The following is a 23,509-nucleotide window of genomic DNA, read 5'->3' as shown; positions in this document are numbered from 1 at the left end:
AAGCCAGGAATGCCCATCCTGCCTGATGGTCCTGCCTGATGTGTTCATATGCTGTGTGGTTTTCTGTCTTACAGTTGTTTGTTGGACTTGGGTTCCCTTACGAGGGCCCAGCTCCCCTGGAGGCTATCGCAAATGGATGTGCTTTTCTGAATCCCAAGTTCAACCCACCCAAAAGCAGCAAAAACACAGACTTTTTCATTGGCAAGCCAACTCTGAGAGAGGTAAGCATCTATCAAAATTATTCCACTTTGAATAATATGAATAATAGCTATTTAGTGAGTGCTAATGTAGGTATTAACTTCATTTAACATGGTTGGGTGGGAGGGTGAGGGTGTAGAGGCTCAGAGAGACAAATGACCTGATCACATCACTTTGCGAGTTAGGGGCAGGGTTTGAATCTGCTTCTGCCTTCACCAAGTAAGGGATCTTGACACTCTACCCCCACTTCAGCTTATTGTAAACTCAGACATTCTAGCCTCTGATTGTAGATGAACTCTGGCTTCCTGAATGTTTGAAGTTTAGGGAGTGAGATCAACTGGTTAGCAGATATTTGTGAAGAATCTGCTGCCCATGATGGGCTTTGGAGAATAAAAAGTGGGCTGTGGGAGTTTTCAAAGAGCCATCAGCGTCAGGATACCATATGTATCTTGGATAATTGAAATAATGTGACTGATTTTTTTCACCCACCATCCCAAGAAGTAATCCTGCCATTGCTAGAACCATTTACAGAAGCCTCATTTGAATTGCCTTCAGAGATCCTGTTGAAAATCTGCAGTGTGTGATGAATCACCATTGAGGGTAGTTGGATTTGGTTTAGGGCAATAAACAAAAGTCTTTTACAGCTACGTGTGAGTGATCAAGCTGGGTGTTTCTGCATCTGGTCAAAAAGAGGTGTGTGCAAGAAACCATAAGATTGATTTTCTGATTATTTCTATGTAGTTAGTAGTAAGTGGCTCTGCAGGCAGCTTATGAAGGGAAGTCATAGCAGCATCCTTGTCATTCAGGGCCTTTGACTGGGGGATTACATTGATTAGCATCCCTCCCATGGCATATCAATGTAGAAGGACAGTTTATAAAACATACATTTTTCAGTTCTACTTTTAAACCCTTCTGAGTCATTTTCTCTCCCAAATAGTATATAAGATGCATTTTCAATGGTTATTTTTTATTGATCAGTCAGAAACCTTGACAATTTATAGAACTGATTATTTGGAGAGTTATTTTTCTCTGACCCTTCCTGTCATTGGTGAAATGGCCAAAGGAGATAGAAGATCAATGAGATCTCTGTTTATCTATAAAAGGTTAATCTGTGGCCCAGATAACCTTTGACAAGGGTTATGCACACACGTGTGTGTGTGTGTGTGTGGGTTTTTTTTTTTTTTCCTTCTGCTAGAATAATAAATTTGAATTCTTCATTTGGGGAGTGGTTTTGTATTAAGAGATCAGTTTGTTCATTTATAACTCAGCAATACTTAATGTACATCTGTGTGCTAGGTGCTGTAGGAAGTGCTAGGACACAGAGACCAGGGACATTCAGTCTGCCATGAACCTATTCTTTTGAAAAGTTTAAAAAGATGCTGCCCAGCAGTGAAAATATCTCAATTTAGGAATCTCTGCTTTAGCATGTGACTGACTTCTTTGAAACTTTGGCATTTGGGGTGGAAAAGAAACTAGTAAATCATCCCTCGGGTTTTTTGTTTATTTTTGACAAAAAATATACTTAAGGTGTACACCTTGATGTTTTGATAAATATACACATTGTGAAATAGTCATTACAATCAAGCTAATCCATCACCTTACATACTAAATAGATATTTTTTTCATGGTAAAAACACTTAAGATCTCCTTTTTTGGCAAATTTCAAGTATGCAATACAGTATTGTTAACTATGGCCATAATGCTGCACACTAGCTCTCCAGAACTTAATCAGCTTGTATAACTGAGACTTTGACCAACATCTCCCCATATCCCCATGCACCAGACTCTGGGAATCACGAATGTATTCTCTGCTCTGTGAGTTCAACCATTTTACTGTGAGTTGAACTGTGAGTTCAACTAGGCTGGTCTGCATATGAGATCATGCAGAATTTTCCTTCTGTACCTGGCTTATTTTACTTAGCATAATATTTTCCACATTCATCCATGTTGCCACCAGTGATGGGATTTCCTTCTTTTGCAGGCTAAATATTTCATATACACATAATTTGTTTATCTATTCATCCACTGAAGGCCACTTAGTTTGTTTCCATATCTTGGCTATTATGAATAATGCTGCAGTGTACATGGGAGTGCAGATACTGCTTTAACATACTGATTTTAGTTGCTTTGGATATATACCCAGCAGTGGGATTGCTGGATTATGTGGAGTTCTATTTCTTATTTTTTGAGGAACCTCCATTTTCTTTTTCATTTATGGCTGTAGCACATTACATTTTCACCAGCAGGGTACCAGGGTTCCCTTTTTACCACATTCTTGCCAGACACTTGTTACCTTTTGTCTTTTTGATAAAAGCCATTTTAACAAGCATGAGGTGCTATGTCCTTGTGGTTTCGATGTGCATCTCCCTGATGATGAATGATGTTGAGCACTTTTTCGTATGTTTGTTTGCCTTGTGTATGTCTTCTTTTGAGAACTGTCTTCAGGTTATTTGCCTATATTTTAATTTGATTGGTTGGGTTTTTTCGCAGTTGAGTTGTAGGAGTTCCTTATATACTTGGGAATTAACCGCTTCTTAAATATGTGGTTTGCAAATATTCTCTCCTGTTCCATAGGTTGCCCTTTCACTCTATTGATTGTTTCCTTTACTGTGCAGAAGGTCTTTAGTTTGATGCAATCTCAGTTGCCTGTTTTTGCTTTTGTTGCCTGTGCTTTTTATATCATACCCAAACATCATTGCCCAGACTAGTGTCAAGAAGCTTTTGCACTGTTTTTTTTCCTCGTAGTTGTGCTGTTGCAGGTCTTATATTGAAGTCTAATCAATTTTGAATTCATTTTTGTAGACAGTGTGAGATAAAGATTTGATTTCATTCTTATGCATGTGGAAATCAAGTTTTCCAAATATTATTTGTTGATGACACTCTCCTTCTCCATTGTGTATTCTTGTCAGCCTTGTTGGGAATCAGTTCTTTTCTGGTTTCTCTGTTCTGTTCCATTGGTCTGTATGTCTGTTTTTATGCCGAAATCACCTGTACATTTGAAATTAGGTCTAGGAAATCTCTAAAGTTCTACTTCTGCCCAAATTGTAGATATTATTTGTAATTTTCCATGTTTGTTTAACATTTTGAGATAAAGTATATACAACATAAAACTTACCATTTATGGTTAAAATTGTTAACCATTTTTAAGTGTACAATTCACTGGCATTAAGCATATTTGCAGTATTTTGCAACCATCACCACTATCCATTTCCAGAACTTGTTCATCATTCTAAACGGAAATTCTGCACCCGTTAAACACTAACTCCCCATTCTCCCCACTCCTCAATCCCTGGTAAACCTCTCTTCTACTTTGTGTCTCTGTGAATTTGCCTATTCTAGGTACCCCATATAAGTGGAACCATATAGTGTCTGTCCTTTTGTGTCTGGCTCACTAACTTAGCATGTTTTCAAGGTTTGTTCATGTTGTAGCGTGTTTCAGAATCTCATTCCTTCCTTTTTATTTTTTTGGAGACAGGGTCTTGCTCTGTCACCCAGGCTGGAGGAGTACAATGGTGTGATCATGGCTCACTGCAGTCTCAAACTCCTGGGCTCAAGTGATCCTTCTTCCTCAGCCTCCTGAGTAGCTGGGACTACAGGTGTGTGCCACGACACCTGGCTACTCTTTTTATATTTGGTAGAGATGGGATCTCACTGTATTAACTGGGCTGGTCTTGAACTCCTGGACTAAAGCGACCCTTCCAGGTAGCTTGGGATTACAGACACACCCCACCACAACCCAGCAAATTAATTTTTTTTTTTTTTTTTTTTTTTTTTCAGAGACAAAGGTCTTACTATGTTGCTCAGTCTGGTCTCCAACTCCTGGGCTCAAGTGATCCCCCCACCTAAACCTCCCAAAGTGCTGGGATTACAGGCATGAGTCACCATGCCTGGCCTATGTCGCTCCTTTCTATGAAAATATATATATTTTATTCCTTTTTATGAATATATACACACTACTTTTTTAAGGCTGAATATTCCATTGAATATATATATACATCATTTTGTTTATTCATTTGTTGATGGACATTCGGGTTGTTTTCACCTTTTGCCCATTGTAATGCTACTATGAACATTGGTATACAAGTATTTTGAGTCTCTGCTTTCAATACTTTGAGGAATGTACCTACAAGTAGACTTGCTAGAATTTACTTTTTACTTTTAAATAATTTTACTGGTACAGAAAAGTTGCAAAAATAATACGGAGTTCAGGCATACCCTTCATCTAGCTTCTTCTTATGGCAGCTTCTACAAAACTACAGTACAGTGGTCAAAACCAAGAAATTAACATTGGTACCATAGTATTATCTAAACTACAGACTTTATTTGGACTTCACCAGTTTTTCCACTGAGATCCTTTTTCTGTTCCTGGATCCAATTCGGCACCCACATTGCATTTAATAGTCGTGTCTCCTTAGTCTCCTCTGATCTGTGCCAATTCAGTCTTTCACTATCACCCATGACCTTACCACTTTTAAGGAGCACAGGTTAGCTTTTTGTACACTGTTTCTCAATTTAGATTTGACTGATATTTTCCTATCAGTCAAAGCTGAAGTTATGCATTTTTGGCAAGAATATCCGAGAAGTGATGCACCTTTCTCAGCACATCACGTTAGTGGGCATATGATGTCAATATGTTGTACTGATTGATCCCAGGTTTCTCCACTATGAAGTTACTCTTTTACTCTTTTCTTTATGGTAGGGGTAATACTTTGGGGCTATGTTAGAATATCCTGTTTATCCTCAAACTTTTGTATCATATAGCAGTGGATTTGTATAGTATCACATACTATACAAATAAATACAGTATTTATTGTATCATATAGAACTGGATCATGTCTACAACAATTATTGCTGTGGTATTCTGATGGTGATTTTCTGATTCCTTCATGATTTTTTAAATACACGGAAAGCAAAGAAGTCCATCTCTTTTCTTACTGCAGTTTCTATATACAAGCCTTTGGGAAATGAATCAAAAGTAGCTGAGATTAAGTTGGCAACTGACACACGTTGTTAAAACTGACTCTAAAGGTTTTAATGACACTGTGGCCACTGAGTATTTTTTTCCTGGAAAAAAAAAATTAGGACACTCTTAAACACAATCTGAATATTGCCCAGTGAATGATGTAATGTAACATGGATCAGATCAGCCAGCGTGAAGTTACCAAGAAAAGCATTTCATTGTTTTCTATCAGTTGCCATCATTTTGTAATTTACTTTTTGCTGAGGTCATGGAAGGTTTTCATTCTTCATGCTGTAAGAAGAGAATAGGCACTGGAGCTGTCACACGGCCATTTGGTTCCTCCTGTCCCTTCATCCCTTCAGATGATTCCACCAGCCCTTAAATGTGACTCTATTAGAGAAACTGTGGGATCCTTTCAACAGTCGCTCAGCAAGTGACCTCACACAGATGACTCCATCAGTCCTAGGCTCCCCCAGGAGAGCAGGATGCAGAGGGGAGTTGACAGGTGTTTAATGCATCCCCGCAGGGTGGTACCAGTTGCTGCACTGGGAGAATTCATCAATGTACATTTCCTCTTTTCCAGGAGCTCCAAATCTGATACAAAAGAGTTACAAGACAAATGCATAATCATGGAAGTGCGTGAAGAAATAGCTAAGTGAATTCAGGAGGGGAGTGAACTTGGAGTTGTGCTGGGTGGAGGATGTGCAGGGTTAGCTGCCAAGGGGATATTGGAGGAGCTGTGCTTTAAAGGAAAAGGAGGCGAGCGGATCTCAAGCCTGAGAAGCATGAATACTGACAAGTCAGGGATACCCCAAGAAGGTCAGTTTGCTTTATGCAAGAGGGCAGGTTCCATCTGAAATCTAGCTCCCTCCAGCAACATCAGACAGCACTGAGAGGGACCAGTGAGCTTGATCTCATGGCCAGGTGGGTTACCCTGTCCTGCTCTGCCAGCTCACAAAAGTCCGCAAAATCCCTGTAACCAAAGAAGCTTTTAATGAGAAAAGAGCTGTAAACAGGTTCATTTCTAAGAATCAAAAATCCCTAGAAATTATCTTTTTTCCTTAGCAAATGGAAACATTGCAACCAGAGCATACATAATTACAAAACTTTTGAATTCAACACTTACCAAGGAAGCCCTAGGCTGGGCCAGGAGTCCTGCTAATCGCCTGCACAAACATTATTTCTCAGGTTTATTATGCATCAGTGATGATTCTGAGACTGACAGGCATTACAAAAGTATTTGCCCATACAAATCTTTCATATTAAGTAATAATTGATCCACCTAAATTGATCATATCAACTGCATACATGTCTCTTTGCCTTCAATTGAAGAGAAGAAAAGGTCTGGATATCTAAATGTGGGTTTAGCTTTGTTTTTATTTTTGCACTGGACCATTTTTCAAACCATGATGTCTACTCAGAGGGGGAATAGTTCCGCAAGGCCTTAAGTAATGTGGCTGGTTCAGGTTACATTTTAATATAAATTGGATTTTTATCTTTATATTGGGAAACATATGAGTAGGTTCTTGATCATTTTTCTGACATTTTTTAAGCCATTAGAAATACTCTGGCTTCAGGGTTGTGTGTGTGTGTGCGTGTGTGTTTTCCATAAAGAGAACTCATGTTCTCCTTGGAGATTTAATAGCCACTCTGAAGTAATGTCTCATATTTAATAAAATTTTCATTATTTTTACAAATTATACTCCAGTAAATTTACTGATTGATATACAATGAAGTATCTTAGATCAGACGGTTCTCAATAAATTAACAAGAAGGAACGTAACATTCAGAGGGGAACTAATGAATCACAAAATGCCTCACTCATAAAGTTAAGTAACCTTCAGTAAATGTAAAGGAATAAAAGGATAATAAAAGGAATAAAAGGATAATAGCTCAGTATTTTGTATTTTCCAAGTGCTTGGAGCAACCTTGTAAATAAGCAGAGACCTTAAAAGGCAGGAGAGGAGGGAGACTGCTGACATGTAAATTACTAAATAGTGACATTGATGGCAACTTTAACTTACTCTGATTCCGTCAGAAAAACGAATTAGTTCTCCAGGCCACAAAATGAAAATGATGTGATATTTTGCTCATCTTCAGAAAATACAGGCATAAATTCAGTCCTGAATTTAGGTTGGCAAGTTTTAAGAGCTGGATTAAAAGGCTGGTGTTTACATTGGGCCTTTGTCTTTTTTTTTTTTTTTTTTTTTTTTTTGAGACGCAGTCTCGCTCTGTTGCCCAGGCTGGAGTGCAGTGGCGCAATCTCGGCTCACTGCAAGCTCCGCCTCCCGGGTTCACGCCATTCTCCTGCCTCAGCCTCTCCGAGTAGCTGGGACTACAGGCGCCCGCCACCACGCCCGGCTAATTTTTTGTATTTTTAGTAGAGACGGGGTTTCACCGTGGTCTCCATCTCCTGACCTCGTGATCCGCCCGCCTCGGCCTCCCAAAGTGCGGGCCTTTGTCTTAAGAACTCAAAGACATCCTTTAAAATTGTCACCTTCCTTTTTATTCAAAGCTAGGAAGTTGTTGAAGGACCTAGATTTGAAGTTGGCTCTTCCCCTTTCCGGCTGTGGGGTCTTGGGGGAAATGTAATCGCCTGTCAGTCTCAGAATCATCATTGATGCATAATAAACCTGAGAAATAATGTTTGTGCAGGCGATTAGCAGGACTCCTGGCCCAGCCTAGGGCTTCCTTGGTAAGTGTTGAATTCAAAACGTGTGCAGAGAAAAAAAAAATGGAAGTTTCCTGAGTTCCATGAGGCCTGCAGAGAGTCTGTAGCTTTCATCACTGACCATAGAGCTGAGCCGAGGAAGAGGGCACCTGTCAGAAGGGCGGGAAACTGAAGAGACTGATGACGGGCTGCTGCTGGGTAGAGGCCCAGATAACCAGCAGCCAGCAGAGGCTCAGTGCTGGGCCCAGCAACTTGTCGGGCTTCCTGTCTGGAATAACACGTGCATGCTCTTGGTGTGGTAGGATACAAAGAACAGTGGCTAAGGGAAAGATGGAGGGGTGCCAGTTAATTCCTCCAGCCCTCTGAGTATCCTGAGGAAGAGAGGAGAGCCAGCTTGACCTCCAAAGCAAAGGCCTGAGGAGAAGAGAAGAGCCAGCTTAACCTCCAAAGCAAATGCCTCAGCATTGCCAGACCCAATATTTCCTATTGTTATAAATATGAGATGAAATTTGTAAATTATATAACCTTGCCTACATGTGTAATTTCAAAAGGGAATAATTCTCTAACTCAAATATAAAGGAGAAATAAAAGGAAAATAATTTCTAATAAAGCAATACATATTTCATTATTATGGAGTCAAGAACTGTACTGTCCCATACCCAAGAGCTGTACCAGGCACTATGATGCCTTGTTCCTCCTCACAGTGAGTGTTTTTATTTAAAAGGAGTGAAACATTCAGCTGAATATGGTCAGCCTTTTTACTTACAATTGACATTATGAAGGAGGAGTGAAGCCTGAGTGTGTTTACATATACCCACATATAAACAGAATTGCCAGTAATGTGATAGCTCCAAATACAGACTAATGTGGGTATGTTTTACTGGAGACTCTGACATCCTCAGTGGCATTGACTTTGCTGCTTTGATCTTTCTGAAATGGTGACAGCCCATTGGTGACATTTCAGATAAAACAGAGCAGAGACATTGCTTCATTTACATGGTAATTATGTCTCTGGATAATTCAATGTATGTTCGAACTGTCAAAAAGTTAGATTCTGACTGGGCATGGTGGTTCATGCCTGTAATCCCAGCACTTTGGGGGGCTGAGACAGGTGGATCACTTGAGGCTAGGAGTTCGAGACCAACCTGGCCAACATGGTGAAAACCCATCTCTACTAAAAATACAAAAACTTAGCCAGGCGTGGTGGTGCGCACCTATAGTTCCAGCTACTCAGGAGGCTGAAGCAGGAGAATCACTTGAACCCAGGAGGCAGAGGTTGCAGTGAGCTGAGATCGTACTACTGCATTCCAGCCGGGGTGACAAAGCAAGACTCTGTTTGAAAAAAATAAAAAATAAAAAACTAGATTCTCTAAGCCCACGTGAAAGCCCTGCAGGGCATTTGAAAGTTTCGTGGGCAGTGGACAGTTCTTCCTGTGCAGGACTGTCCTTGGACATTGTGAAGCAGCTTACATCCCTGGTTCCCACCCACAGACTAAGGGTAACACTCTCCAGTTATTATGGTAGCTGAAAATGCTCTCACATGTGTCTAGAATGCTCCCTTTACAACATGACTTTAAAGGGATATGAGGATAGAGGTGGAAACAAAATCAGGGGATAAATTTAGCTGTATTAAATAATGGACTCAGCTGAGCACAGTGGCTTGTGCCTGTAATCCCGGCAATTTGGGAGGCTGACACAAGAGAATCATTTGAGGCCAGGAGTTTGAGACCCACCTAGGCAACATACAGAGACCCTGTGTATAAAAAAAAAAAAAAAATTGTTTTTAATTAGCCAGGCATGATGTGCGCATCTGTAGTCCCAACTACTCAGAATGCTGAGGCAAGATTATCTCTTGAGCCCGGGAGTTTGAGGCTGCAGTGAACTATGACTGGGCAACAGAGCAAGACCCTTTGGAAAAAAACAAAAGAAGAGTGGACACTTCGTGAATTCAGAGTTGTCATGGTTCACACTTGGTTTCTTTGACCACACGTTGTTTTTAAAATAAAACCCCCTTTAGGACAAAAACTGCCATTCCTTGTTTCTCTGAATATTATGCTAATGATTATTCCTGAAACCATCCCAAAAATTCTGTGTATTTCTGATGGTGTCATTTTTTTTCTATCACCTTTTGTATGCACCATGACTTAGCCTCCTGGGACTTTAAAAGCCTTGATTTTTCTTGTAATTGTCTATGCTGACCTTTCTGTCTTAGCCAGGATAATAGATACTGGTTTGATCTATTAACAGGTGATTTTCGGGGCTGGGTTCTGGGTAGGAGAAACTGTTCATCATTTCTTGGTGTGATGTTGGGGGTTAAAGCCTCCTGTAGCAGCTTCCTTGTCACCTGCTTGTGACATTATCTTATTTCCAAGTGGGATTCAAGATACAGAACCATCACTGTTGTGTTATCTGCTTATGGATGGTTTCGATCATCAAGGGGAAGGACACAATGTCTTGTTACCTACACAATTATAACTCAGTACCATGAAAAGCATAGCACTCCATCTAGCACAGGTTATTTTAAAAATTGCTTGTGAGACTGAGTAGTTTGGTTCTTTTCCAGCTGACATCCCAGCATCCTTACGCTGAAGTTTTCATCGGGCGGCCACATGTGTGGACTGTTGACCTCAACAATCAGGAGGAAGTAGAGGATGCAGTGAAAGCAATTTTAAATCAGAAGGTCGGTCTCTTTTATTCCACTTTCCCTCGTTTCTAATGTGACCTGAAATGTGTACAAAGCACATGATAGGTCCTTGGTTTTAGTAAACAGATCTTTACCACATCAGCTTAACTCTGGAGTTAGAAAATAACCAAGCTCCAGGATTTGGCCTGGGGATTTCATGAATGTTGTGTGAAATGGAAACAGAGCTGGTATCCTGATGTGGGCATGGATTCTATAGACCGTTTAGACATGACTCTGGATCCCAGGCACAGGAGCAGGAACTGGAGTCATACTTGGTTCAGTGACCTGATTATGTTGCTCTCACAAAGATCTGAAAAGATAGCCCTGCTTCCTCTACGAAAGAGAGAGAAGTGCAAGGAAATACTGAGGAATGTTTTTATAGAACATCTGTTTGTTTGTTTTTTTCTACCTAAACATTGAGTAGAATTTTGTAACAGTAACTACATTTCTGGCCTCTTCTGATCAATTCAACAGATATTTGTCAGGTACCTACCATACACAGAGTGCTCTCTGAGTTACCTGGGGTTGTGGAGGGTGGGGTGTTTACTTCCATAATCATAGAGGAGGCTGGCTTCCCACCTATCAGAAGTTTACCATCCAGTAAAGATGAGTTCAGTTACCCTTTCTCCCAACTCGGAGCCCACCATGGACTCTCACAGCTGCACTCTGCTGCTATACTTTGATGGGAGCGCTTTTTACACTTAGTTACGATGCTTTAAGAGAAGCCAGTGTAGGCATGTGGGAGGGCAGGCTGGACTCACACAGTGTGGGTTCAGTTCTAGCTCTACCACTTACTAGCAGCTTCCCTTCATGTATAATGTAGGGCTAATATTGCCATTTGATTGGTCACTTGTGAGGAGTAAATGAGATAATTATATAAAGTGCTTAAGTTCAATGTCTACTACATAGTGTTTAATCAATATTAAGTATTACGATTTTTGTTGATAGTCTAAATTTCTACTACACCATTAGCAACATGAAGTCATGATATATATCTGTCTCATTTCTGTATTACCAGTGCCCACATAGGGATTTACCCAATGGATAGATGGGAGAGAGGAATAGATGTCTGCAAGTAAGCATAATACAAGGCTGAATATGTTCAGTGCCAAAGCAACATGCAAACGCTCCAGGAGTGGAAGTTGAGGAAGCCTTTCTGGAGAATGCAGCCTTTTAGTTAAGTCTTATAGGATGAGGAGTAATTTGCAAAATAAGACTCAGAAGTGGATGCAGAAAGGCATGGGTTCAAAGCACAGCGTGACTGAAAGGGAAGAGGCTGGAAAGGCGTATATCCTGGGAGGGATAGCCAGTGTGCCCATGTGGAGGCCATCTTACCCCTCTGGGAAACAGAACAGGATAATCAGTTTGTGGCCCACTGAACTGCTGATTTCAGTTAATTCAGAACATCTCCAGGGGAGTGAGGGCACTCTGATGCATTATCTGTGCTCTGCCCGCTTCAAGGTGGTCTGGCTATGGGGCTTTGGTGTCAGCTTCCCACTGACGATACATACATTCCCATTCCCAGTTTCAGCAATCCCCAACATCAGGAGACTGAGCTGATAAAAGAAGTGCCAAATGGAGTGTGGTTCCTCTAGGCTGCCTTAAAATATCTGCCACACACCAAAAGCTTCACCACTGGAGTCACTCCTATGGAAGGGTGAAGGTTCTTCTTTCTTGATTCTCCCAGTCCCTTAGTATATGAGCTTCCTAGGGCTGCCGTAACACAGTAGTGCAAACAACTGAGTGGCTTAAAACAGCAGAAATTTATTCTCTCTGTTCTGGAGGCAAGAAGTCTGAAGTCAAAATGTCAGCAGGGTCACGGCCCGCCCGCGAAGTCTCTAGCTGGATATCCTCCCTTCAGCTTCTGGTAGGCGTAGGCATTTCTTGGCTTGCAGCCTCAAAGGTTTGATCTCTGCCTCCCTTATCCTATGGCTTCTCCCTGTGTGTATCTCTGTCTTTCCGTTTTATACAAGATTAGGGCCCACCCTAATTCAGTGTGACCTCATCTAACTTGTTTACATCTGCAAAGACCCTATTTCCAAATAAGATCACATTGACGGGTGCTGGGGGTTAGGACAGCATATCTTGTAAAGGGGTACAATTCAATCCGCAACACTTAGTTAATGCTTGTATTCTTGAGGACAGTAATTTAAAAGCTGAGGTAGAAGCAGAAAAGAAAAACACACCAAGATATATTATAATCAAACTGCTGAAAAGCAAAAATAAGGAAGAAAACCTTGAAAGCAGCCAGAGAAAAATGTGTATTACATTTAGAGGAATAATGGTATTAACACAGCCAACTTCTCATCAGAAATAATGGAGACCGCAAAAGGGTCCTCAGGAGCCAGAACATGTGTGGGGCCTTTCAATGGGCCGTGGTAAACGTTCAGGGGATTTTTTCTTGTTTGTGTTTTTTGTTTTTGTTTTGTTTTGTTTTTGTGGTTGGTTTTTTTGTGTATATGGTTGGCTTTTTTGTTTGTTTCTTTCTTTTTAAGTGTTGAGGATTTTATAAGTATGATGGGAAGTTTTGAACAGGGGGATGGGATGACCTAGTTTACATTTGAAATTACGAAGAGAAATTACAGATTCTGCTTACTCAGAATCCTATGGTTAGTAAGTGGAGGAGCCATGACTCAAAGCCTGGCCTCCTGGTACTTTCTAAGACCATTTCTTATTGAATGATGCCAGGCCACATCTGTCAGGTCAGACCATGGAGGGCTTCTCATGGAGGCTGATCTCTAAAAGCAATTGCCTGTAGAAGTTGTCCCTGACTTGGAAAGGTGAGTTGGTACTAGTGAAGACAGGAAATCTCACAAGAAGAGAGGTCAAGAAGAGAAAATGGAGGGGAAGATAGGGGAAAATTTCCAAGGTCAGCAGGAACTTCACAGTGCAATCTGTAGGCATCCTTCCTGTGGCCCTCGCCATATGAGTAACAGTCCTATTTTTTTTAAAAAAAAAAAAAAAACAGGATGCCCAAGAATACTTCCTTGCTTCTCCACAGCTGGCCTAGCTTGGGTTTCTCAATGACTGGATGTGATTTAGCATTCTCCTTCATTCTGTCCCCCAAAGAGGACTTCACTTGTTCCTAAAGAACTTTTATGCAGAAAACTGCCAGCTCTCCCAGCCCCCACTCCACATTAACAGCTATCACTTCAGAGGCTTGCCAGGACTCTGAAGAGCTTTCCAATGCAGAAGCCCCTGCCTGCCCTCACCCACAGGGTCCAGAAATATAGACCTACCTTCCGACTCACCGACTTCCTGACTTCCTTCCTTCCTTCCGTCCTTCTGTCCCTCCATTTCTCCCTCCTTTTTGCTTTTCTTTTATAGGAAAATTGTTTGCTTCATATCCTTTAAAACAGTGAACTGCCCCAAAGCAGTGAATAAGTCAACATCCCTTTGGTTAAAGTGGGCTGTATTGGTAGGAGAACAGAGGAAGAGCCATTTTTCTGTATTTTTGGCTTTGAACCCTTTGAATTAACTTTCTTTCATTTTCTAATGGATTCCCTTTGGAAATGTTGTTCGAATGGCACTTGGGTACTCGGTATGCTTCCTAACATAACTAAATCTGTTCATCTCATGAAAGATGATCGTGGATGTTTATTTCACTGTACAAATCCTACTTTAACACTGATAAATGAACCCAGATACGCCATGTTCTTTGTTTTAGATCGTTCCTTCTATGAATCTTTGAGAGGAAACTTATCTCTAGGCCAGCAATAGAAAGCTTCTGGAGTCACCCATGGGTTGAGTAGACATCCCTTAAAAGAAAAGAAAAAATTTTACATTTCGTGTGAAGGGCTGTGTCTGGGTTAGAGAGGGAACAGTAAGTTCAAAAGCTTGAGTTGACAAGGAACAAACTGAGAACATGAAAGTCAGTTCTTCAGAGTATTTTGAGCTTTTCAGAAATGAGCTGTCTAGGAATAGAGTGACCTCTCTGTTCTTGTAGAATAGTCTGCCATGATATTATAGTATTTACGGCTCAGCCTCTTTGAGCTCTATTCAGACAGCTGTAGGCCACTGTGGCCCACATTTGTGCATTTGTTCAGCATTTGAAGACAATTAAAATTTCTGAAAATCATGGTTGAAGATTTCAATGTAATGTGTGATTTGGCACACAAGAAAGGGGGAGACGATGCCCTGAGACCAACTGCTTGGCTGCCAACTAAAGAATTTTATTTCTGTTCATTGTCCCATTTTCAGCAAGCTTCAATTATAGATGTTTTGCCTAGTTCTCCACCCTGTAGATTCCAGCAAACATTTTAGAGGTAGCTGGTGCTGGTGAAGGTGCCCCCCCACCCCCGTCTACCCTATTGCTGAGAGGAGCTGTTGGGCTCGCTGAAGCAGTAATAGACTATATTGCTGGTGATTTTCTCTCAAATGAAATTTCCATTTTAGATCGGTAATACCCCTGAAAACACAGGCCTCATAGTGTTGGCAGACACTGTGCAGCAGAGATCAAACCCACATTTCTTCCTCTTCTCCAAGGTGTCACAATATTGATAAGTTGCCTCCTCTACCCTAATGAAGCATCCTCTAGAGTTTCCTACTTCCCTCAAATAAAATTGGGCTCTTTAGTATAGAAACCTCAAGGCTTTTTTGGAAATTTAGTGAATTTTCCACCTCATCTCACCAGTTCCCATAATACTGAGCTGCAGTTACCTGCTGTCCTTTCATGTTAGAGACCACACTACTTGTTCACCAAGGATGTCTTCAGCATCTTGGCCCTCCCCAGTTTGGGCTTGCTAGACTCACAGCCTGCCTTAAAAGCCCAGCATGAGTAGAAGTCTGCTTTGACCCTCTAACCTCCCAGGACCCCCTAGCTGACTTCTTGTGACACTTTATCACTTTATTTTTGCACCCTAAGTTCTTTGGGTACAGGCTAACCTCACCTACAAATAGAGACCAAATACAGGTCACTGTCATGGATCCTTCAACTGCTTATTGTTGCCTTAGAGCAGTGACCATGCATTCATTCAACAGATGTTTGCTAATTTCCTATATGTGCCACACTATGCTCATCACTAGAATGTAAAGATGACCCAACAGCGTGGACTCTGCCCTGTGGAACTTACCTGCTAGCAAGTGATAACTTCCATCTTTGGTTGAATGCCCACTATGTGCTAGTCACTAAACTAAGCACCTTTTTTCTCCCAGATAATCTTTGCAGCTTAAAAGAGGTGAGGTTTTCTTATCACCCTTTTACATATGAGGAACCTGAGACTTAGAGATGGCAAGTCGTTTGCTCAGAGTCCCACACCTAGTAAGGATCAGCATGAGATCATGACTTGCAAGTCCGTAGTCAACCCTCATGAGGCCACCTCCTGGTGTTAGCACCCGTGTATTGAGTGAGTCAGAGGACTTAGGAGTTGCTACATGTTCTCTGTCCTTCTCCTTCATGGTATCATGCTCTGTTTCCACAGATTGAGCCATACATGCCATACGAATTTACGTGCGAGGGGATGCTACAGAGAATCAATGCTTTCATCGAAAAACAGGTAAGGCTTATCAGAAGTCAGTCTGTCTTTGCTGTGTACTGCTTCCTGTGACCCCATAGGGCTCTCAAGAACAGTTAAGAGCTCACTGTGTTTCTGTGGCTATTTTCCTGCTTTGGGACACTCTAGAAGCTGGATAATAGTAGCACTGTCATGGTCATCCAAGAGAACCAGTATTCCCTTGGAGTAGGTATGTTCTTGATGACAGTGTAAGGTGAAATGGAAACTTACAAGAGAGATGGGATGATTACTGTGAAGATGCCCCTGACCATCAGGGTCTGTGCCCTGAATGGGTTCTGAGGCCCATTCTCACCTTAAGAAAGGCAAGAATTGAAACCAGCTGTTTCTAAGCATTATTTTAATAATACATGTTCAGCAATTCTAAATGTTAGGACTTTTTAGAGGTTTTCAGACATCTTCTAAAAGCAGGACCCTTTGTCAAATGAAACCTTATAAGTATATAAAACAGATAAAAAGCAGGACAAAGCCAAGGAGGGTGCCAAGAGTCCCATCTTCCCCAACAAGGTTTGGAAACTGCAGCATGTGCTCCTAGAAGTAAAGGCCAGGAGCCTGTTGCTATCATTTTATGGCATTTTAATTCCTTGGACTTCAAAAGCAACACAGAGCTAGAAATAGACAGACTCAGAACCCCTGTGGGTAGGAGAATATGAACTCTTTGACTAGATTCCAGAAATAAGGTGCTCTTCTTAAAGGATAAAGCATTTTTAAGGCAATCAAGGGATCTTCACACAATAGGGGATGAGGATGGTGCAAGCTGAAAATAGAAATGGTATATTGAAAATCTAAGTAGGCCCAAGGTGGGCTTCAAAGGAAGAGTTGATGGTTTGAGGAGACTGAAACTGTGGCAAGCAGCCAGCAGCCCTGGGTGCTGCTGTTGGAGCTGGGAGCCGTGGTCATATACTTTGGGGTGGTGTGTCTGATACGCTGAGCTTTTGTCAGCAGCAAGAGGGCATGCTCTGCAGCCAGGCCATGTGGGTTTTACTCCTGGCACCATGTGTTTCTAGTTATATGACTTGGGCATGTTATTGGCCTCTCTATGCCTTAGTTTCCTTGTCTGTAAAATAAGGATGATGCTAATAGGACCTACTTCATAGGGCTGATTTGAGGATTTAATGAGCTAATACATACAAAGTGCTTAGAACAGAGCCTGGCACATACACAGTGCTCAATAAATGCATACTGGTACTGTTGATTATTTAATACATTATGCTATATTGTATTGTAATACACTAATTTGGTTTCACGGGAAACCATTTGAATCTTTATCTCATTCAGCCTTTATATGACACCAGAATGACAGTATCATCACAACTCTAGCAACCACATCCATAGAGATTTTGTGCCAGCATGTGCCAGACACATCATAATGTAATATCTCATTTAATTCTCACAGTAATTCCAGGAGGTGGTAGTAATAACCCCATTATCTGGATGTGGAAACCAAGACTCACAGTTATGAGGCTCACAGATTGTGGAATCAAGATTTGATACTGGTTTGATGTGAGGCCAAGTCTACACCACCCATGCTTACCAGGGCCTCAGGAGATGGAAGGTGTCCAGAGCTTTGCTTCCCGTCTTCTTGTATCATCAAGGGCTGCTCACCCTTCCTGCAGCTGCAGAGAGGAGTTGCAGGGCCTCCTTCAATTGTGGGTCTTAAGACATCACAGCTCTTGCCGCCATCTTGGCGGCTCTCGAGAACATACTAAGATTCCTGCAGCTGCTGCTGAAACCCTCTTTACCTGTCTCCACGTCCTCTTAGGGAAAATAGTTACCCAACTGCCAGGCATAAATGACTCTTGATCAGGTTTGTTTGAAGGCTTTTATTTCTCCCCTGAGGCTCAGTAATTCCAGCTGGTCTTTAAAAGTTATCAGGTCCTCTGTAAGTCTTGCTGGGTTTCCTTTCAAACAGGAAGGTCCTGTTCCCCAAATAGACCTTGCTAAATGCTCCATAATGCAGAGGCTCCATCTGGCTTCACCTCTGTATCCCTAGTAACCTGCTGGACATATGGTCAGTGCACAGTAACTTCCAGGTGAACAGAAACAATGAAGGAAGGAAGGGAGGAAGGGAGGGTGAATGTGCTTTTTATTCCTGTGTGTCAGGAACCAGGAAGCTCATCTTGGACTTTATGATTTGGAATACATGTTACCAAAATTGTCTGCTGGAAAGCATACTAATAAAACTGCACCCTCCCCCCTCCCCACCACCATATAGGCCTTTCTGCAGAGATCTGCAGTTCACAGAAATCCAGAGGTTTCTTTTTTGCCTGCTGTTGTTGATTCATTCCTTTACTCTAAATATTTGTCAGCTGGAGCATGCCATGGGCTGTGCGGTCAGTTGGGGAGGACAATATCTCCAAGTCCCCATCCCTGCCCTCAAGTAGCTGCAAGTTTCATAGAGAAGGCAGCCAAGTCCACAGGCAGTAAGTGCCACTACTGTAGGTTCAGCCTGGTAATAGTGAAGCAACAGGATGCTTTGGGATCACATGGCCCAGCCTGCCGAGGGAGGACGGGGGAGAAATGGTAGAGTGTATCTGAAGGCATCTTGCAGGAGGTGAGTCCTGAAGGCAAACTGGTAGCACAGACGGAAGGCTGGACAAGTCCAGATGTAAAGGCCTGGAGCGGGGGGCGGAAATGTCATGGGGAATGATAGGCACTTGACTGAAGAGAGGGATGAGGTAAGAGACCAGGCTGGAGGAGGAGATTGCAGAATGTGAAAAGATGCTGAAGCTCGGCTGAAGAATTCCAGTTTGATTCTGGGGTAATAGGAAGCTAAAGAAGGGCTTTGTCGTAGGCTAAGGGGCAGTGGAACTATCAGGTTGGTGCTTAGAAAAATCATTCCAGGAATCTTGTGTTAGGGGCATTTCTTATTAGACATTCTCCAAATACTCCTAAATGAGCAATAAAGGGGGCCTATTTTGAGTTTATCTCAAAGATTCTATTGAACCCAGAATGTTCCCCTGATGCCAGAAGGAAGATAGGAAGCCAAGATCCCGTTGGTTCACAGATGGGGTCTTCTACCTCTTTTAGCTCCAGACCCCAGTGTTTTAGAGGTTGAAGTATTCATTATTTTTTGCAACTAGACGAGTATCTTCAAAGGGCAGCGAGGATGGAGAGGAGGTGTTCCTGGTATGAACGAGAAAGCCTGCAGCTATGAGGAGGCCCTTCCCACCCCTTGAATGGCAGGAGCACTGCAGCCCTAATTAGGCCGATATCTGCCTTCAGAGTTCTCCATGTGATCTGCAAGGAGAACACAGAAGCTTTTACCCCAGAAACCTTTCAGGGTTGTCCGTTACGCTCAGCCAAGGCAGTGGGAGCCAGAGGGAGCCAACAGACGGCAATTGAGGGCACCCAGGCTTCAGTGTGCAGTTGAGCAGTCACCAGCAGGAAACCCACCTCATACCCAGCCCTCCCTGGGTACAGGCACCCAGTGAGAAAGACTCCTGGATCTAGGAAAACCACTTGCTCTTTTCTCTTAATGTTCCCACTTCCTTTACTGTACTGAAAATGTTGATTCAGAGTGCATGCTCTTTTAAATCAGCTTTCTCAAAGAGATGCTGTCTCCAGCAGGGGGAACTTCTTTGTAATCTAAGATCAAGCACCGTTGTTCCCTATCCTCAGTATGTCTGGGCTTGTTAAGGTTTTCATTATGCATTTCTTGGGAAGGTCTTTTGTATTAGCCTCAGGTCAGAGAGCATAGCAGGACTTTTTTGAAGGAATGGCAATTTCAGATTGATTTATTAAAACCGTACATATGCTCTTGAATTATATTTTCTATTTCCCGTAAAGACACTGTAAATATATAGCATGGTCACAGTCATTTTAATTTTGTAAAGAGCTGTGTGATTCATCTGAGAAGCATTCTGGAGAGATGGAGGGTAAAAAAAGAGTTAACTCCAACAATGGCTGTGGAATCAGCTGAAGGTCCTAGAATGTCTGTTCATCAGAGCCCAGGATAAGCCCACTATGGAGTGTTCTAGATGCAAGGACAAGCCTGTTATGGATCTGGATAGTCCAAAGGTGGGAGCAATGGTAGAGGTGACAGATTGCAAGGAAAGAGGGAGAAATTGAAAAGGGGAGAAGGTTGGTACTAGCTTGAGGAATGTTTACTCTTGAGAAATCAATAGCTTTTGTTTACCCAGCCTTTCCTGTACCCAGAGAGACTAGGCAGGTAATGATTAAGCACTGAACCCTAGCAGCTGACTGCCTGGGTTCACATCCTAGCTCTGCTTGCCACTGTGTTTCTGACCTTGGGCAAGTTACCTAACATCTCTATGCTCTTTCCTCTTCTGAGAAATAGGGATAACGCAATCTACCCATCAGGCTGGTGAAGGAAAAGGTAGTTTGATAATGTTTAGCACTAAGAACAATGCCTGGCCCATGTGGGTGCTCTCAAAGCCTTCGCTACGAGTTGCTGCAGGAGCCCAGAAACCAACCAAGGTGTGTTTTTCAAACTGGCTCATTGAGGTTTAGTTTACAGACCATAAAGTTCACTGCATATAAGGACGCAATTCAATGATTTTTTTTTAGCAAATTGGTAGTGTTACACAACTACCACCACACACTAGTTTTGCAGCATTTCCATCACCCCAAAAAACTCATTTGTCCCTGTTAGCCATCAATCCTTACTTCCACCCCACCCCTAGGAAACCACTGATCTGTTTCCTGCCTTTTTAGATGAGCCTTTTCTGGAGGTTTCTAGCTTCTTTCACTTAGCATGATGTTTTGGGGGTTCACCCATGTTGTTAAATGTGTCAGAACTGATTTTATTGCTGAATAGTATTCCATGTATGTGCAGACTAATATCACAATGTGTTTATCTATTCACCAGTTGATAGGCTTTTGGGTTATATCTACGTTTTGACTAATGTGGTAGGTGCTGCTGTGAACATTCACATGCAATCTGTGTATGGACCTGTTTTCGTTTCTCCTGGGTAGACTCCTAGAAGTGTGTGAATAAGGTAGATTTCTGTTTTGGCTCTTCAAAGGTGAGTTTTTTGCTCAGTGGAATTTTGCATGTGTAGAGATAATCCATGGAGATTGCTGCCTACTGCTCAGTTTTACAGGCACCGTCACTGTTTCTTTTGTGGAAACAAAAATTCACACTCACTTCTGGGAAACAACCTATGGGGCTGTGTGTGGACACAGTTCACTGTGTTTTAAGGGAAAGCAGACACCGACAATGGTCGGTTTCAGCCTGGCACCTGAGGTGTGCTAATCCAGTCAGTTACTCAATATTTATAGAACACTTCCTGTGCCAGGCCCTGGATTTCTCGGGTGTAACACAGATAACCAATATGTGCCTTATCCCTCAAATAGCTGACCGAACAGGGCCCAAATCCCATTTTCATGGTCCTACCTGTCCTACCAACTTTTATTTTTTATTTTTTTTTTTTTTGCCAATTTCTGGTTTTTCCTCCTCTAGGTCCTGCCTGCAGACATTTATATTTGAACCTGTGTTCTTGGTTCTAGACAATGTAGGTTCCCACCAAAACCCACTTGCACCGAACTTCCATGGGCTTATTAGTAACTCTGTGAAAGAGTTGGCTGCAGTGGGTGGGGTGAGGGGTTTCTGGACCCCCTTCATACAACCACTCAGCCCTCCCTGACTGGCCCTTCTGTTACCACTCCTCTGCTTTGCTCTGAACAAGTGTCCCTTCCCCTGGCCCAGCAAACCAAGAGGGCGTGAACAAGCCAGCCCTGCTACCTAACGCTTCTCCCGGGGAGCATTCTCCTCCCCTTCTCTGGCCCCTTCTGTATTTTTATGGTGTTTTCCCCAGGCTGCTAATTAGCCTTCTTTACAAAGGCGGTGCTCTTACCTCTTCTTCAGGGTTGGCTGTGTTCATTTGTTTAGAACATTGTTCCATCGCATAAATTGGCTGGTTATTAGACTTTTTGTTGGTTTATGGCTACTGCATGGAAATTTCAGGATAGTCAAGCACATTTAGAGAAATTTGGTGTCTGGTTGAAATAATTGTTAGGGAAGGATGCAGATGTTCTGTGTTCTAAGCGGGCTTGTTAACCAGATTGGAAATTACTGTTTATATCTCATTCTGGCTGCATAGGAGCTCGTTGAGTTAGAATAGTTTCCTTTTCTACTTCTGCTACTGTCAAAGCCTCAAGATGCAAAAAACATTCAGTTTAGTTGGGCAGCTCCTGCAGTCTGTTCCCAGCACCAACTATCTGCAAAGCGCCATGTTAGAGGTAAGCTGCTAAATTCTATGCAGCCTACAAAACCCAGATGGCCTTCCCTGTCTCCTGGAAGCCTTCTCTGACGGCTACCACCACTTTTCCCTATCCTAGAGTTAATCCTTTCCTTTCTGCAAGTGGCTTGCGCATCCTATTTGGGCATTTGTTTTGTACTGTTCGGTAATTTTTTAGCATTGGCCTCTCTTATTAGACTGCGCGCTGAACCTCTGAGTCCAGGGACTGTGTCTCCTTCATGTTTGTAATTCCAGCACCCAGTGGGAGACTTTAATAGTCATTTGTAAAGTACTGAATGAATGAGGAAACCTTCAAAGCCAGCTTACATGAGTGTTTCATGGGGGTTTGTTGAACAGAGATGCCCTGTCTCAGGGTCTCAGTCCCGTATCTCTCTCCTGTGCTGTTGCGGCAGCTTCCTGTCTCTCTGCTGCTGCTTTGCTCCTGCAGTCTGTTCCCAGCATGCAGATCCCATCACCCCTCTTCCCAGAAATTTCCAGTGTCTTCCATCTTACTTCAAGGAAAAGCTAGAGCATTCAATTAGACCCCGAAGATCTGACTCCCAGGGCCCTCCTGAACCCCATCACTTCTGACCTATAATATACACACTCTGCCAAGCTACCCGGAAGCGCCTGCTCCCCCTGGAATGTACTCCCTTGTCAAATCTTCTGATCTAGATGTTCCTCTGCCTAGAATATTCCTCCCAGATGCTCTTATGGCTCACTTCTTTACTTCCTCATGTCTTTTCCCAGCTGCCACCATTTCAGTGATGCCTTATCAGGACATCATCTCTGCCGACAGTCTCACTTCGTTCTTTTCTAGAGTACTTACCGCCTTTTAATGTACTATATATATTGACTTATCCATTGTTTTTTTGTCTCCCTCACTGAATGCAAGCCCTATGAAGGCAGGCGTTTGTGCTTCCTCTGCTTCATCATCCCTTCCCCCACACTCCAGGGACCAGATTGCACGTAGTCATGGTGACAGCCAACATGCAGATGGTGTTTTTGTGTCAGGCGCTTTTCTGAGCACGTTACACATTATGATTAATAAGCGGAGGAGGTAAGAGTCCACCAGGCAGTCTGATCTCTGAGCCCTTATGCTTTTCTGCCTAGTAGCAAGTTGTTTGTTCAGTGAATGAAGGAATGAGTACTTATGGTCAGGAGATAAGGCAAGTTGGCACTGCCTTATTAGCCTGTGCTGCAGTTGAATGAAACAGAGCACCCAATGGGACTGGGCTCAGAGAGCCCATCCTTCTCTGAGCACCCAATGGGACTGGCACTTAC

At 42.4% G+C, this 23,509-nt stretch overlaps 1 protein-coding gene across 8 annotated transcripts in view; it reads left to right on the top strand.

The window, feature by feature from the left end:
• MGAT5 (alpha-1,6-mannosylglycoprotein 6-beta-N-acetylglucosaminyltransferase) overlaps positions 1 to 23,509 on the top strand; it is a 329,280-nt gene that overhangs the window by 291,535 nt on the left and 14,236 nt on the right. For all 8 annotated transcript variants that reach the window (XM_058434333.1, XM_058434331.1, XM_032145644.2 and 5 more), the window contains 3 exons: positions 75 to 221; positions 10,393 to 10,509; positions 15,933 to 16,007. In XM_058434333.1, coding sequence (XP_058290316.1) covers positions 75 to 221; positions 10,393 to 10,509; positions 15,933 to 16,007 — 339 coding nt within the window. The remainder of the gene's footprint in view (positions 1 to 74; positions 222 to 10,392; positions 10,510 to 15,932; positions 16,008 to 23,509) is intronic.

The sequence above is a fragment of the Hylobates moloch genome, unplaced genomic scaffold, assembly GCF_009828535.3.
Source record: "Hylobates moloch isolate HMO894 unplaced genomic scaffold, HMol_V3 SCAFFOLD_24, whole genome shotgun sequence".
Taxonomy (NCBI): domain Eukaryota; kingdom Metazoa; phylum Chordata; class Mammalia; order Primates; family Hylobatidae; genus Hylobates; species Hylobates moloch.
This window is presented reverse-complemented; position numbering and strand designations above follow the sequence as displayed.